Below are 18007 nucleotides of genomic sequence, written 5' to 3' on the forward strand. Positions count from 1 at the left end.
GAAGATCACAGGTCTTTCTATGGATGTTTCTCATAAGTCTCTTGTTGTTGTCCTAGATCATTGCATTGCTACTAGTAAAGAAATTTATTACATTTGATGGTGCCACAATATTTCAGTTTCTTTGTATCATTTTCTCCTGGTTCTGCTCACTTTGTTCTGTATCAATTTTTTCCTAGAGTTCTTTTCAGTTCATCATTCCTTTCTGTACAATAGGATTCCATCACAATCAGATAACACAATTTGTTCAGCCATTACCCAATTGATGGATTCATTTTCAATTTTTTGCCACTACAAAGACTGCAGCTATGACTATTTTTATAAAAGTGTTTTTCTTTATTATCTCTTTGGGGTACAAATCCAGCAGGGGTATGGCTGGATCAAAGTGCAGGCAATCTTTTAAAGCCCTTTGGGCATAGTTCCAAATCAGCTTCCAGAATGGTTAGACCAATTCATAGCTTCACCAGCAATGCATTAGTGTCCCAATTTTGCCACAACCACTCCAATATTTGTTATTTTTCTTTATTGTAATATTGGCCAATCTGCTAGGCATGAGGTAGGACTTCAGAGTTGTTTTGATTTGCATTTCTCTAATTATGAGAGATTTAGAACATTTTTCATGTGTTGATAGTTTTGATTTCTTTATCTGAAAACTACCTATTCATGTCCCTTGACCATTTTTCAGTTGGGGAGTGGCTTGATTTTTTTGTACAATTGACTTAGCTCCTTATGAATTGGAAAAATTAAATATTTGTCAGGTTTTTTTTTTATTATTTTTTCCTCCAATTTTTGCTTCCCTTCTAATTTTTGTTGCATTGGTTTTGTTTGTATAAATCCTTTTTAATTTAAAGTAGTCCAAGTTATTCATTTTACATTTTACAATATTCTCCATCTCTTGATTGGTCTTAAATTCTTTCCTTTCCCATAGATCTGACAGGTATAGTATGCTATGTTCACCTAGTTCATTTATAATGTCTCTCTTTTTATTTAAGTCATTTACCTATTCTGAATTTATCTTGGTATTGTGTGTGAGATGTTATTTAAACCAAATCTCTCCCATACTGTTTTCCAATTTTCACAGCAGTTTTTTTTTTTTTCATATAGTGGGTTCTTGTCCCCAAAGCTGAGATCTTTGGGTTTATCAAACACTATCTTTCTGAGGGCTTTTACCCAAAGTCTATTCCATTGATCTACCCTTCTCTCTCTAAGTTAGTGCCACTTTGCTTACTGCAAGGCCTCCATCCTTCACATTTTTCCATTAGTTCCCATGATATTCTTGATCTTTTGTTTTTCCAAATGAATTTTGTTATACTTTTCTAATTTTATAAAAAAAAGTTTTTTGGTAGTTTGATAGGTATGGCAATGAATAATTAATTAATTTGGGTAGGATTGTATTTTCATTATATTAGCTCATCCTACCCATGAGCAATTAATGTTTTTCAAATTACTTAGATCTAGTTTTAGTTCTGTGGAAAGTTTTTTGTAGTTGTGTTTATATAATTCTTGTGTTTGTCTTGGCAAATAGATTCCTATGTATTTCATATTGTCTGGCATGATTTTAAATGGAGTTTCTCTTTCTAACTCTTGCTTCTGAGTTGTGTTGGAAATACATAGAAATGCTGATGATTAATGAGGTTTTATTTTATATCAGGCAACTTTGCTAAAGTTGTTGATTATTCCATGAGCTTTTTAGTTGATTTTCTAGGATTCTTTAAGTTGACTATCATATCATCTGCAAACAGTGACACTTTAGTCTCCTCACTGCCTACTTTAATCCCTTCAATTTCTTTTTCTTCTTTAATTCCTACCACTAGCATTTCTAGTACAATGTTAAATAATAGAGTTGATAATGGGCATCTTTGCTTTACTCCTAATATTATTGGGAAGGCTTCTACCTTTTCCCCATTGCAGATGATGTTTGTTGATGGTTTTAAATATATACAGTTTATTATTTTTTGGAAAAGCCCATTTCTTGCTACATTGTTTAGTATTCTCAATAGGAATGGGTGTTGTATTTTATGTATTATTTGATAATTGATATGGTCAATTACATGGATGGTTTTCCTAATATTAAAATATCCTTTCATTCCTTGTATAAATCCCACCTGGTCATAGTCAATAATCCTTGTGAAAATTTACTGTATTATTTTTTCTTGTATTTTATTTAAGATTTTTGCATCCATGTTCATTAAGGAGATTTGTCTGTGGTTTTCTTAATCTCTTTTTTGGTCTGTCTGAATTTGGAATCAGTACCATAAAAGTCATATATGTCATAAAAGAAATTTGGCAAATCTCTTTCTTGCTTATTTTGTCAAATAGTTTTTAGAATATTGGAATTAGTTTTTCTTTAAATGTTTGATAGAATTAATTTGTGAATCCATTTAGCCCTGGGGATTTTTTCTTAGGTAGTTCCTTGATGATTTATTCAATTTTTTTTTCTGACATGGGATTGCTCAAGTATTCTATTTCCTCTATTGAGAATCTAGGCAGTTTTTATATTTTTGTAAATATTCACCCATTTCACCTAGATTGTCATATTTATTGCCATATAATTGGACAAAATAACTCTTAATAATTACCTTAATTTCTTCGTCATTAGAGGTGAGGTTGCCCTTTTCCTCTTTCATACTGTTAATTTGAATTTCTTCTTTATTTTTTATTAGATTAACCAGTACTTTATCTATTTTATTTGTTTTTTAAAATTAACAGGTCCATGTCTTATTCATTAAATCAATAGTTCTTTTACTTTCAATTTTTATTAATTTCTTCTTTGATTTTTATGATTTCTAATTTAATTTTTATCTGACAAATTTTAATTTGTTCTCTTTCTAGCTGTCTTTTTTAAAGTTGCACACCAAATTCATTGACCTCTTCCCTCTCTGATCTGTTGATACATGCACTCAGGGATATAAATTGTCCCCTGAGTACTGCTTTGGGTACATCTCATAGATTTTGATATTTTGTTTCCTCATTGTCATTCTCTTCAATGAAATCAGTAATAGTTCCTTTGATTTATTCTTTGATCCATCAGTTTTGAAGAATTAGATTATTTAGTTTCTAGTTCATTTTAAATTTACCTTTACATAAGCCCTTATAAATTATGATTTTATTGCAATATGGTCTAAAAATTGCATTAATTATTTCTCCTTTCCTACATTTGTTTATGATGTTTTTACATGGTCAATTTTCATATATGTACCATGTGCTGATGAAAAGAAAACATATTCCTTTTTATCCATATTTATTTTTTCCATATATCTACTAGCTCCATTTTTTCTAATATTTCATTCATTTCCCTTACTTCTTTCTTATTCATTCATTCATTCATCCATTCATTCATCTATTTATTTATTTTTTCGGTTATTTATTTATATAATTTAACTAGTTCTTATAGTGGAAGGTTGAGGTCCTCCACTAGTATGGCTTTATTATCTATTTCCTCCTTAAGTTCCTTTAGTTTCTCCTTTAGAAATCTGGATAATATACCATTTAATGCATATATGTAGAGTACTGATATTTCTTCATTATTTTTACTGCCTTTCATCAAGATTTAATTATCTTACTTTTCTCTTCTAATCAGATCTATTTTTGCTTTAGCTTTGTCTGAGATCATAATTGCTACTCCTGCCTCCTTTGTCTCAGTGGCAGGCCAGTAAATTCTGCTCCACCCTCTTATCTTTAGCCTGTGTATGTCTACCAGCCTCAAATGTGTTTCTTGTAGACAACATATGATAGGATTCTAGTTTTTAATCTATTCTGTTATCTGTTTCTTTTTACAGGTGAATTCATTCCATTCACATTCACAGTTATAATTTTATTGTCTGTGTATTCCCCTCCATTTTGACTTCTTCCTTTCATTCTACCTTTTCTCTTATCCCTTGTACCATTCTCTCCAACTTTTTGCTCTTAATCAGTCTTCCCCTTTCTCCTCTTTAATGTTTCTCTCCTTCTCACCCCCTCCCTTCTTTTATTCCCTTCTTATTATAGTGCCTTTTATGTGACTTCCCAATATCTCTTTTCCTTTTATTGCTCCTTTCCCCACCTTTTATTACCCTTCTACTTTTTGTTAGGGCACGATACTATTCTCTTCCCCAATTGATCTGACTGTTCTTCCCTCTCTGAGCCAATTCTAATGTGCATAAGCTTTAAGTGTTACCTGTCTTCAACCTCTTCCTCCCTTCCATTGTATTGATCTTTTCCCCTTCACTCCCATGTGCTTCTTTATGAAATATATATTTACTCCATTTTATCTCCTTTTTATTTCTCTCAGTATTATCCTTTTTTTATCTAAATATTTTGACAAACTGTCCTACAGTTTACCACCGTACACTCTAAGTACACTTTTTGTAGCTACTCTGATGATAATAACAATTTTTAAAAGTTGCCAATACCATCTTTTCTTATAGGAATACAAATCATTTGACCTTAATAAATACCTTAAATTTTGTTTTTTCTTTCTTAATTAACTTTTGGTGATTCTCTTCAGTTCTGTATTTGTGCATCAAATTTTCTTTTAAATCTGGTCTTTTCTTCAGGAATGCTTGGAAATCTTCTATTTTATTGAATGACCATACTTTCCTCTGTAAGAATATAGTCAATTTGTCAGGTAATTGATTTTTTATTGTAGACCCAATTCCCTTGCTTTATGGAATATCATATCCCATGTCTTCTGGTCCTTCAGTGTTCATAAAGTCTGGTCCTGTGTAATCCTGACTGTGGTACCATGATATCTGAATTATTTCTTTTTAGTAGCTTGTAATATCTTTTCCTTAGTTGGGAAGTTCTTGAGTTTGTCTATAACATTCCTGGGTGTTGTCAATTGGGGATGTAATGCAGGAGGTGATCTATAGAATCTTCCAATCTTTACTTTATCTTCTTGTTCAAGAATGTAAGGGCAGTTTTCTTTGATAATTTCCTGTAGAGTGATGTCCAGAGTTTTGCTTTGATCCTGATTTTCCAGTAGTCCTATAATTCTTAAATTTTTTTCCTAGGTCTATTTTCCAGGTTAATTGGTTTATCAATGAGGTGTTTAATCTTTTCCTCAATTTTTTTCTTTTGATTTTGTTTAATAGATTCTTTCTGCCTTGTGAAGTCATTTGCTTCTAATTGTTCAATTCTAATTTTTAAAGACTGAATTTCATCCTTAACTTTTTGATCCTCCTGTTTTCTTTTGACCTTTTTTCTTTGTGGGTCAGTTTTTTATCTTTTACTTTCTTTGCATCTTTTTTGAGCCTCTTTTTCAATTCTGACTTTTAGAACACTATTTTCTTAGTTAAGGCTCCTCTGTTTCCATATGACCTATTTTCCCTTTTAAGTGCTTTTCTCGATTTTCCTCAACCTCTCAATTATTTTGTGATTTTTTTTTTGTTTAGCTCTTCCAGAGCCTGGGTCCAATTTTCTGGAGTTTCTGAGGTTTTGCTTGATGTTCCTTGGTCCTCCTCTGTTTCATTTGTTCTTTGGTCATTACCTGAATAGAAGTTATCAATTGTAATTCCTTCCCCCCCCTTTTTTATGCATTTCCCCCCTTCTTTCTCCCTCCTTATTGATTGCTTGTTCCTCTGTTTGCTGGATCTATGAGTCTGGGCATTTCTTCCCTGAAGTGATTTCTTTTCTGCTCTGCCTCTGATAAACTGGAATAGGCAGATCAAACTGACCTGTTGTATTAATGTTCTCTGTGGCCAAATATTCCATAGCTACAGAGGCTGATGGTGATGGTGAAGATGGGGAAGTTGAAGGTAGTTGTCCATGGTCCTCCTCTCTATTCCTCTCCACCAACCACCTCCCTGCCAACCACCTGGTAATAGCCCTGAGCTTCCCATGATGGTAGCAGGGTATTTAGTTGTTGTGGTTCCCTCTTTTGCCCTGTGCTCCCAGAGTCATCCAGAGTCATACTGTGGGTCTCAGCTCAGTAGGTGGGGGAGGGGTGTTGTATCTTTCCCTTGTACCTGAGAATTCAACTTTATCTGTATAACTTTCAGGTTGAATAGATTAGGAGAGACCTGTTGCTCTGTCTTGATGAATTTTGCTTTCTACTTTAAAGCACCTGTTTTGCATTTGGTGTGGAAGGAAAGTCACAGAGAATTTGACCTCTGCTTTTTCTAAGTCACTATCTTGACTCTGCTCCATCCCTCTATAATTCTTAAGAATTAACTTATTAGTTGTTATTGTTGTTTTTTAATATGGGCTGACAGTGGGCAATGAGGGGTAATAATTAGATATGGACTTTCATACTCTGAAATCTTGTATTTCTCAGTAGTTAGCACTGGTTAAACATCAACTACAAAATATGTAGTTTTCGCATTATTCAAGCATGAATTGCAGATTATTCCACTCTTTGTACTAGATCTGTAACATCCTATACTAGGTCTCAGTTTTGTATTCTTAGAAATAATTAATTACCTATTGATAGAGGTCCTTCAATGTACTGTATCCCCATCCATGTTCCCACTCAAGAGGAGCAGGAATAACTCTTCCATGTTGACAAAATGATGACAAGGTAGACAATGGAGAAATATAGTATCTGAGCACATGGGTCTCTGGGATTCAAGAAGAATCATTCAATCTCGGATATGTTTCTTATCCCCTATGGCAACAAACCCCAAAACATACCTCCACCTGAGTTTGGAAAAGGAGATGCTAAGTTTCCAGACCCCAGTAAATATGCCATCTCCTCTCACCCCCTCCCATAGCCAATGCACAATTCCACTGGGTTTTACATGCAACAATATGTTTTTTTACAAGAAACACACTTTAAAATGAGAGATGCATATAGAGTAAAAATTAGGGATTAGGTCACAAGATACAATTTTTCACCTGATACAAAGAAAGCAGGGGTAGCAGATATAATCAAAAGAGATAAACAGGGAAAGTATATCATGTTGAAAGCTACTATAAATAATGAAGCATTATCAGCTTAAGCCTATATGAACCAAAGGGTATAACATCCAAATTTTTAAAGGAAAAACTAAAAGACTTACAAATAGAAACAAATAACAAAGTGATAATAGTGGAGGAAATGGCATATGTATATAGAAGACTGGAGTTCAAGTTAAATATAATTGAATGAGCTTAAAATAATAAAATAGACCAGGAAAAGGTAAAATGGTAGAATTATCCCATATAAAAGAAGAAAGAATAGAAAAACTGCCACACTCTATTCTCTTCAGCTCTGGATTAACAAGAGAACAATATATACAAATAGAAGAGTAAAAGTCTTCTTAGCATACAGAGAAATAGGAGATAAAGGATATAAGATAAGGGAGGAACTAAGAGTCTCCTTAAGAGGCTGATAGATTAAGAGAAAATTATATAAATTAAGAAAAAATGAGGGAAAGTGGTGTAAAGTTAGGGGATAAAGAAGGAACTCTTAGGACAAGACAAGGGTGAATTTTTTTCTATTGAACTTATTAAATGAATTAGAAAGGCACAGTTAGGGGGATAAGGAATGTACTTTCCAAAAGGTGGATAGAACAAGAATTTAAAAATAAAGGAGCAAAGAGATCTTTAGAATGAGAAAATTTGTAACTAGGAGGCCAAGGGGAAAGGATAAGGGGAAGTTATAAGGACTGAAAATTGGAGATGTAAAGGAAAGAAGAAATTGAACATATGAGGTGGGATATGTCAAAAAGAAAATAAGAAAGGACCGTGAGAAGAAAAAAAGTGGAAGGAAATGTCGAGATGTCCATTATCACCAATATTATTTAACATAGTTTAGGAAATGCTAGCAATAGCAACAAGGGAATAAAAATAAATTGTAGGAATTAGAATGTCTCCAAGAGGGCCCATATACTATTTCTGAATGGATCACACCTTAACATATGTGTATTCGTATAATAATTTTAAGTGTGTTATATTAATCATAAATGAAATACTATGTTAATAATAACTATGTCAATCCATTCAAGGAAAAATAGACAGGAGGCAGGGGGTCACCTAAAGGCCATGGAGCTCTGGAAATCTTGTGCCAGAACCTCTAGTTCTGGATGTTGCCCTGGAAACCACAGCTCTGGATGTTGCACCAAAAACCCTGAGTGCTCCTTGAAGTTCCACAGAGGTCCAGAAATAGTACATGGGCCCTCTTGGAGACATCTTACAGAGAACATTGGCTACAGATAGGAAATTATAAAAGTGCGTGTGATTTGCAAAACAGGGTCTCAGGTTTTGAACTTGAAAGAAACCTGCAGACCTCTGGTCATGTGATCTCTGTAACAATAAAGGTTACATCTTTACCCAGAAGGATCTTCCAACATCTTATTTTTATACTACTTTTCCATTGCTCTTAGCCAAGGAAATTATTATTGTTAACAATGATAAAGATTATTCTTTGTTTTTGGGAAAATGTTTGAGTTATTAATGTACCTTTCTAATTTCGCAAATGAAATATAGTTGATTCTCCTATTTAATCTTGGGCCCAATTTTCTGCTTTTTAATATCAATTCATGAAATTTATCTATTATATTTATTAGAATGTAAGTTTCTTGAGGGTAGAGATTTTTTGATATTTTATCACAATATCTGGGACACAATAAGTGCTAATAAATCTTTATTGATTCAGCTCAAGTCAATAAGTATTTCTTAAATTACTACTCTGTACTTGGCACTTTGCTATGAGCTGAAGCTAAAAAGAAAGACAAAAACAATTCCTTCCCTCAAGAATATTGTGTTTTATTGGTGGAGACAACACACAAACCTTTAAGAAGTTGTTGATTATTTGATTGAATGCATAATATTTCCACAAAAACAAAGATACCAATACACAATATGCATTAATTCTTCTGTACATCATGTTATATAAGTACATGAATAAAGGGATTTAGTACTAACACTCATTTATTACAACAGGCTCAGATTTCCATGCAGATTTTAAATTAATTTAATGAGAGTAGTCATCTGATGAAGTTATAACCTGATATGTCTGCAAAATTACTATTGGGTCTTAACAGCCCCTCTCCAGTGATTATATTCCATCTCTCCCCATTTGAATAGTTATAAGTCAAAAGGATCACCAAAGGACAGATAAAAATTAAATAAGAGGCCTTCTCAAAGAGTAGAAAATGAAAAAGGGGGTGGGCCTATTCCTATGTCTTTCTCTGAAGAATTATAAAAAATTGAAAACATTTTTTCTACAAACACATCATGGAAATTTTAATGAGTGATCTTTATACAGTACACCATGTTGGGTGATTTATCTATATATCAATAACTACAACAAGATCTAAACCTATATCTAGAGATATGCACATATATTATACACATAATATGCACATGTAATATGTACATACTTTGTTAGGGGCATATTTGGAGAAAAACATCATGGTTATTTTAACTAAATATCATCTTTCTCTTACTGGATGAACACAAATAATCAAGTTTGAAAGAATAAACAATAATTTTGCCAATAACCAATATTTTATGCAGTAGGCTTGGGATTGAGTACAATGTCTGCATTAAGAAATAACAATTTCAAATGAATCAAAAAAGGGGAAAATGTTCACCATGGATTGCTTTTATAAGAAAGTTTCAAGAATTAAAGGAAATAATGCTATAAATTCAACATGCTTTTTAATTAATAAAAAGTGAATACACCAACTATTTTTCAAATAAAAGTTCAGTCTTCTCAGGAATAGGGCCCCTTGACAGCAGTCTTTTCATATTGCTGCACCTTGTAAGTAACATTGCAAAATAAATACTATATGTAACACAAGTACAATTGCATAACAAGTTTAACTCAAAAGTACAGGAATTAGTAGCAATGCTAAGAAGAGATGAAAAATATAAATTCAACCAGATTAACCAATAAAAGTGATTGAAAGCCTCAGGAAAATATGTTAAAATATCTAACAAAACATATCCCTTTGAGAAAGATAATTTACTTTTCTAGGTTTCAGAATTCTCCTCTACAACATGAGTGGATTGGATTGAATGAACTATAAAGAACTTTTACTCAATGAAATGTTTCTAATGGTTAGAAACTTAGTGAGGCTGATAAAAATAAAACTATGCTGATATATATTTTTATCATCTTTCTTTCCACTTGTATAGTAAGTGAAAAAAAAACATTTCACCCTACCATGGCTTCATAGACATTGTTAAGCCTTGATTTAACTCACAGTTTGAGGACTCAGGTTAGACTTTTATCTGCATTCTCTCATATTGTGACTTGAAGAATAATCAAGGTTTTAGAAATCTTTCTTACCTTGTCAAGCAAATTTGATCAGAGATAATAGATCTGATTTTTATTTTCAGCTAAATTGTAAGTCTTTCAGTGCATTGTAAGAAGGTATTTGAAAAACCATAACATTACAATATATCTAAATACATAAGCTTCCTGATTTAACAATGCATTTTGGGCAGAAATCTAAGTTTTATTCTTTATTTATTACTTAAAGTTTCTAGGGTACCAATGGATTCACCAAAACTTTACAAACTTGGAATACCAGAAACAAAATCATATCAAATTTTCATGGGAGTTCAATTTGTATAGATATGCATATAAAAATTGTAATAATAAATGATAATACAATTTAAAATTCATCCTAATAGCATTTTCTCTAACTTAAGAAAGGTATTTTTTTTTGTGCTTGGGTGAAGGTAATTCCAAAGTTTATTTGAGGCTAGAAAAAATGTCTTGTGGATTTAACTTTACAAATTAAAAAGTATTCCTTAAGTCATCATAGAAAAGTTATACGTTTGGATTGGGAAAACTTTCTTAGTGATGCTTCTTACCCCCCCTCCCCCACAAAACCAACATTTCTACTTTAGATTTTTTTCTTTTCTTTTTGTGTTAAAATAAATTTTCATATATAGCTAATGGGAGCATAAATATTCATTTTATAATATATGAAAAAGTGAAATGCCATCTTTTTACTTAAATGATTAGTTTTTCAAACTATGGAAGGAAAACTTAGATTACCTTTGGATACTGTTTGACAGGAATCAGTACTCGCTCTGACAGTTTTATGTTTTTGTTGCTGATGACATCAAGATATTTCTTTTCTTCATCATCCTTTTTCCCTTCAGAACCCTGAAACTTTTCAATTTCTGAAAATGGAACAAAGAGAAAACAGTGGAAGATTTAATATTATCATAATGTATCTTCCAATTCAATGTATACATTTACTAAGAGCCTAATGTGTTCATCTGGAAGGAAGACTAGGGAAAGATGTTATAAGTATACATATTACTATATTATCTGTTTCTTACCTATAATGATTCTCAATGATTTCAATGGCTGAATCAGCCTCACACTATTTCAAAAGGGATGAGTCTCCTTTAGACCAGAAGGCCATAAGATAATAACTTCAAGAGTATCTTCTGTCAAATAAGAGGTTCAATTAAACTTCAATATCTTTCTTCATATAGAATAAATTCTTAGAATGCTGAACATTTCCAAAATTATACAATCATTCAATTAAATGTGACAAATAAAAGCAAGAGGTTTTACAATAAATGTAATTTTCTTTTAAAAATTCAATGAAAAACAAAAAAAACATTTCTTCATTCATTCATCCAGTAATAATTTCTTTGGAGTAAATGACCTGAGCAAGACAGTGTGCAATAAACCCAAAGACCCCAGCTTTGGGGACAAAAAGCCACTTTTTGACAAAAACTGCTGGGAAAATTGGAAAGTAGTTTGGGAGAGATTAGGTTTAGAACAACATCTCACACCCTGAACTGAAGAAAAACAGCTGCTTGCTCACAAGGGTAGATGGAGATATAACTGGGGATGTAGACTCTAAATGATCACTCTAGTGCAAATATTAATGACTTAGAAATAGGTCTTGATCAATGACACATGTAAAACCCAGTGGAATTGCTTGTTGGCTATAAAGGGGGAGTTGAAAGTAGGGGAGGGAAAGAACACAAATTATGTAACCGTGGAAAAATCTTCTAAATTAATTAATTAATTAAAATTAAAAATATAATTTCTTTGGAGTCATTTTATGTGCTATGCTCATTGTTAAATGGAAAACAATATAACGATTATTGTGTGCTTCCTGATCTCCAAGAACTTACAGTCTAGAAGCATAGGTTAAAATAAGTCCAGAGACATAAGTTTAATGATTAGAAATAAAATATATTTTATGCAGTTACTTGGAAAAAAGTCATAAACCCTATAAGGAATATATATATATATATATCCAACAAAACTATTATTTTTTCAGAGATGTTATGAAAAATTTTATTCAATTAATTTAGAATGTTTTTCCATGGTTACATGATTTATGTCCCTTCCCTCTCCTCCTCTCACCTCCCTACCATAGCCAATGCAATTCCACTGGGTTTTACATGTGTCATTGATCAAGACCTATTTCCATATATTCAGAGATGTTACAGAATACTCTAGGTACTTTTAACATGACTAATAATGGCATCTCTTTTTTAGGGTGGAACTATTAACAAATAACACATCATAAGTTTAAATATAAAAATTATTATTAGTCAATACAGAAATATGGAATATGAGGGCAAACATCATCAACAACAAGTAATTTAATAATAGGTCAAACTATCAATATAGACATGGAAGGAACCTTAATGGTCATTTAGTCAATCTCCTAATTCAATTAAATTAAGTTCAACCAGTATACCACATTTCTATATCAATTAGGGAAAAAATAAAGTTCCTATCTGATAGTTTCCATCTATGTTAGGGACAAGGGGCATATAAGCAAATTTAAAATATGCAAAATACTATCAGAGAAAGAAGAACCATAATGATTGGCAAAAATAAAGGGAAACTTTAGAAGATATCACTTGAGATAAAGCCACTAGATGGCTTAGTGGATGGAGAGCTGGCCTGAGGTGAGGGAGACGAGTTTAAATTGGACCTCCAACTCCAGCTGTGAGATCTTGAACTAGTCACTTAATCTCTTTACCTAGGAGGTAGCTAGATGGTTCAGTATATAGAATACTGGGCCTGGAATCAAGAAGAACTGAGTTCAAATCCAGCCTCAGACATTTACTAGCTACATGACTCTGGGCAAGGAAATCTGAATGAAAACACAAACCACTCCAGGAACTTTGCCAAGAAAACCCAATGGATAATGTGGTAAAGGAATTCATGAAGAGTGAAATATGACTGAAAAATATCTTGAGATAAAGCATGAAAGGAGCTGGAATTCCAAGAAAAAAACACTGAGAAAGGAGAGCGCGCTAGAAAGGAGATAGCACTAAACATGGAGGACAGTCTATGACATGACCTGAAAAATGGAATTTCTTAGCAAAATTGGGCATCAGAACATGCATGTGCATGTGTGTGTGTGTGTGTGTTTGTTTTTGGCATGATGTATAGTACAAACAAAAAAATAGGCTAGAAACATGTTTTTAAGTGTTTTAACTAACAGAGGAACTTTTGATCATAGAGTTATTAGGAAGGCTATGAAACTTCCGGAGTAGGGGATCAACATGCTCAGATTTTTTTTTAGGCATATCATTTTGGGAAGTATATTGAGGATAGCTGTGTGGGACAGAAGTAATGAACACATTGAGTGTAGAATGATTGTTAGGAAATTACAATGCAATAGTGTAGTGAGAAGTGATGATTTCTTGGGACTCATGATAAAAAAAAGCCTACACCCTGCCAAAGAAGGAAATGATGAAGTCTAAGTGTAGATTGAAGCATACCATTCTTCACTTTATTTATTCCATGAATTTTTCTCTAGTGTAAGCAATATATTTCTTGTTTCACAACATGACAAACATCAAAATATGTACCACATGATAACATATATATGTATATATAAAAACCTACATTATATTATTATATCATTTGCCTTCTAGGGAATGTTGGAGACATGGAAGGGTAAGAGATAATGAACATGGATTGCAAAATATTAGAAAATAATTATTAAAATCACATCCAATATTATTTGGAAAATTTTTTTTAAATTAAAAATTGTAAAATATAAAAAATACGATGCTTTCCTGAATTAAGATGGTTGAATGGAGAGAAAGGGATGAATGTAAGTTATATTACTAAGGTAAAAGCAATAAGATTTAGTCACTAATTGGGAATTGATTATGAATGAAATTTGAGGATTTCTCTGAGGTTGTAAAATTGGAAGAATGATAACTTTCTCTCCCTAATCTAGTTCTAGTAATCAAGTTCTATACTTTGATAAATCTTATTTTAAGCAGTTACTTTGTCTTGTCCTTTTTCTTCCTTTTTCCCTTGGGATGATGTGCTTATTGACCTATCAACCAAAATGATTATAAATAATATCTACTATAATAAAGATGGTGATGTTGATAATAAGAATTTATACAGTATTTCATAAATATTATATCATTAAATATTTTCCCTAATAAATGGGTATTTTATTACTCTCCTTTTGCAAATGAAGAAACTGAAGAAGAAAGCACTTAAATTGATTTTTCCTCAGGTCACACAGCTAATAAATGGTTGAGCCTGGTTTTTCACTAAGGTCTTCCTAGCCTCAAATTCACTATTCAATCCACTGTATCACCTACTTGGCTCTAAGGAGGGGTGCTTTACTGACTCTAGGAGGTGATATTTTTCTACCTCCTTCAGAAAGACATCTTATATTCTTGCTTCATTTATCTCGTCATAAAATTAAAGTGACTGTTACACACATCTCACATAAGTAGACTGATAGAACATTTTGCCAATCTAGACTTAAAACTCCAGTGATATGTTAGAGGGTTGGTTAAATGCCTCTTGGAAACAATAATTTCACCAACCCAAAAGTATGAGAAACAGTAATAGCTTCTGAGGAATAGAAGCTAAACTGTTTTGAAATGTACTGATTTTAGAAGATATAATAGAGTATTTATGAGAGAGGTCAATAGTTGTATTAAAGAATACTGCTGATTCATCTGAATTTAAATTGGATTTAGGATAAATAAATATATCCATGGCCTGACCAATTAAATAAAAGATGAACATAATGTTCTATTGGATCAAAGATTTAGAGCCAGGAGGGAGCTTAGTGGTCATCTAGTCTCATCCCTTTACGTTATGACAGAACAACCTGAAACCCAGCTCTACACATCAAACCTTCAACTGTGCAATCTGAAGTTGTCTAAATTCTCACTGAATAAGTTGCTGATATTAGGACACAATATTAGGTACAGATTTAGTGTCTCAATACTGATGGATTGCTATGCACAGAATTGAGTGAAAGTAAAAAAATAGGTTAGAATAGATATTGGGTATCAAAAGAGGTTTATAAGGACTTTGGATACTTTTTTTTCTCAGCTTGGTTTTTCTATTTCACATTAAAGTCACTTATTTTTATACATGTCTAACATGTCTCTTTCTGAAGGGATTTTTTTAATGTTAACTTTAATAGAAAGATGACAACAAGATTTTATGTTGATGACCTCTTATACTTTAAAAATATTTTAAGTGTGAACTGCAAATTCATAATGAGTTTTCTTAGAGATATCAATTAATTAAGCAGATATTTATGGCTTGTATTATGAACATGTTCAGTCATTCATATGTATATATATATATATATATATATATATATATATATAATTATTTTGTCATTTGGATCTTTCTTCAGTTTTTTAATGGGCATAATGGGAGTGTTGTACTCGGATATAGTATAGACCAAAATGCCTGCTTCCAGGAGACTTTGGATAATACACCTGATACTCTCTGTAGCCTCTTTACTCAACCTATACTGCGGGATCCTAGGCGGAGTGCCCTCTTTCACTTCCATCTTTACAAGTGTGGCAGAATTTTAAATTCCCACATCAGTTGAATGCTTAGCCCAAACTGCCTCTGGTATATCTTTCAGTATTTCAAAGATATTCTCCACATGTTGTTCCTTCTCATCACCCTCCACTTATCCAAGGAATAGCAAGGGATGGTGCATGAGTGACTATTTGGGTAAGTGTAGGAATATTTGGCCTGACTTATCACATTGGATAGTGGCCCCTAATTTACAGAGAACATCCCTCCCCAAAAGGTTGGATGAGCATCCAGGTATCAACAAAAAGGAACGATCTAAAGCATTGGGCTTATCTTCACCATCTTAGATCCTTAGCTTGGGCACCAACTCCATTTGCCCAGTGGCTCCTTTTACTCTTACAGACCCCATTTGTGCACAATTTTCTGATGCAGATGTTAACACAGACTGAGTTGCTCTGGTTTCAATAAGAGCAGGATAGATTTGATTTCCTATCGGTTTCCTGTCTTTAGCTGCCAGATCAACAAGTACCAAAAGTGATTTTATCTCAATGTCCCCCAAATCCTATTGATCTTGTTCTAGGACATCTGTTTGTGCTGCCTCAGGATTCTGTGAGTGTATTGATGGTGAGTCTCCCTCAAATGTGGCTTTTTGGACTGCCTGTGCCTTAATTGGCATCCCTGAACCATTCATGGGCCTATCAGTGTCAAAGTGTATCTCAGTTTTCCCAGACCATGAGTAAGGTAGAGTGTTCTTCTCTTCACTGAACATGCTTTACTTGACTTGTGCAAAGTTAGATTCAGGAGAGGTAATTCTCTGCATTAAAGGAAATTCTTCAGAATTGGGAATGTGTTGCTGGTTCATGACTACATCCCAATCCTATGAGTCTATGCCTTCTTCTTGTATCTGACCCCTAGACTCTATGTCAGTAGCAGGAAACAACTACAGATGTACTTTACATAGGAAAAAAGTCAGTGTTGTAGATTCTTTGTCTGTTCCTATTGGTGTCATTTCGTTTCTCCCTTGGCTACTGACATTTATAGAACTGAATTCCTTTAAATGCATTAACTCAGAATCTACTCCAAAGGCAGCTCTCTCTGGAGTATCACAGGCTTTAAAGTGTACTACATCTGTATGCACCTGACCCTGAACCAGTCTTGGTATGAATTCCCTAGCTTCAGTTCCTTTTGTATTGTAGCTACTAGAGTTTCCACTTTCCCTTCCAGCTTCCCTAGTTGGTGATAGAGAAGAGGTTGTGCCTGTGTCGGAGAATTTTGCATTTTCCTTCTCAATGGTCTGCAGGAGCCCATCTCTCTTGTTGACACTGTCTCTTTCTAAGAGATCCCCATTAGAACACCCATCTAAAACCATTGCCCTTGTTGTTTGGCCTTGCTGTACTACAGATTGATGTAAATGATCCACAGTCTTACTACAGAATGATGTTTCTTTCTCCCCATAGTGAGAATCAATGAATGCTATTTCCTTCTAGTTTGAATCAAGAACTTATGCAGATATGCCTGGTTCCCTTTTATTATTCTCCAATGACTGTTTCCCTTCCCATAAATTCTCTCCTTTATTTCTATTATATCCTCCTCCATTTGCAACTCCTTCTCAGTCATTTCTTTGTAACTTTGTGTTACATCCACCAACCCATAATTCATAATTTCTTCTGCACCCATTTTGTCCTTCCCAGTTTCCTGTGCCACATCATTGTCATTGCCCTTTTTTATCCTTGAAATATCTAAGGCTGTTTCCTTGATTTATAAGTTGGTATGAGATCTTTCTCCTTGGGACATGTATTCCTTGATTTTAGACAAACTAGGGTTATTACTGAATTTAGCACAGTTATGGTCACAACATTGGACCTTTACTTTGTCACTGCATATGGTGTTATCCTTGTTGTTATTGTTATTATTGTTATATCTAGAATTATAATAGGTGTTTCTCCTGTTGTTGTTATTATTGTTATTGTTTCTATTCCCAAAATGTATCTGAGATTTAAACCTACAGTACTGAACAATATGCCCAAGTCTTGAACACAAGAAGGAGCACTTGACAGAGTTATTATTGCTGGAGGATTGCCTGGGCCTGCTCTGGCTCCTCTGATTGCTGGACATCAGAGCCATGTTCTTAATTTCCTCCATCTCCTTAGCCTTTTGAGCTTCCTTTAGTTGTCTCTTCAGCTCTCCAATCTCCCTATCCTTTTCAGAGGCCTGTGATTGCTTTAGCTCACTATCCTTAGGCTCATGGACATATGTAGCAGTCGTTCTTAGTTCTTCAAGGGGCATGGTCTCCCTTTGTGGGCAATGCAACTTGAAATAAACCTGGATGTGGTTTAGACTGCCTTT

General features: G+C 33.3%; 1 protein-coding gene across 2 annotated transcripts in view; it reads right to left on the reverse strand.

The window, feature by feature from the left end:
- Positions 1-18007, reverse strand: part of KHDRBS2 (KH RNA binding domain containing, signal transduction associated 2) — a 750586-nt gene that overhangs the window by 585867 nt on the left and 146712 nt on the right. For both annotated transcript variants that reach the window (XM_044673646.1, XM_044673645.1), the window contains exon 2: positions 10910-11037. In XM_044673646.1, coding sequence (XP_044529581.1) covers positions 10910-11037 — 128 coding nt within the window. The remainder of the gene's footprint in view (positions 1-10909; positions 11038-18007) is intronic.

Source organism: Gracilinanus agilis, chromosome 4 (assembly GCF_016433145.1).
Source record: "Gracilinanus agilis isolate LMUSP501 chromosome 4, AgileGrace, whole genome shotgun sequence".
In the NCBI taxonomy this organism is placed as follows: Eukaryota; Metazoa; Chordata; class Mammalia; order Didelphimorphia; family Didelphidae; genus Gracilinanus; species Gracilinanus agilis.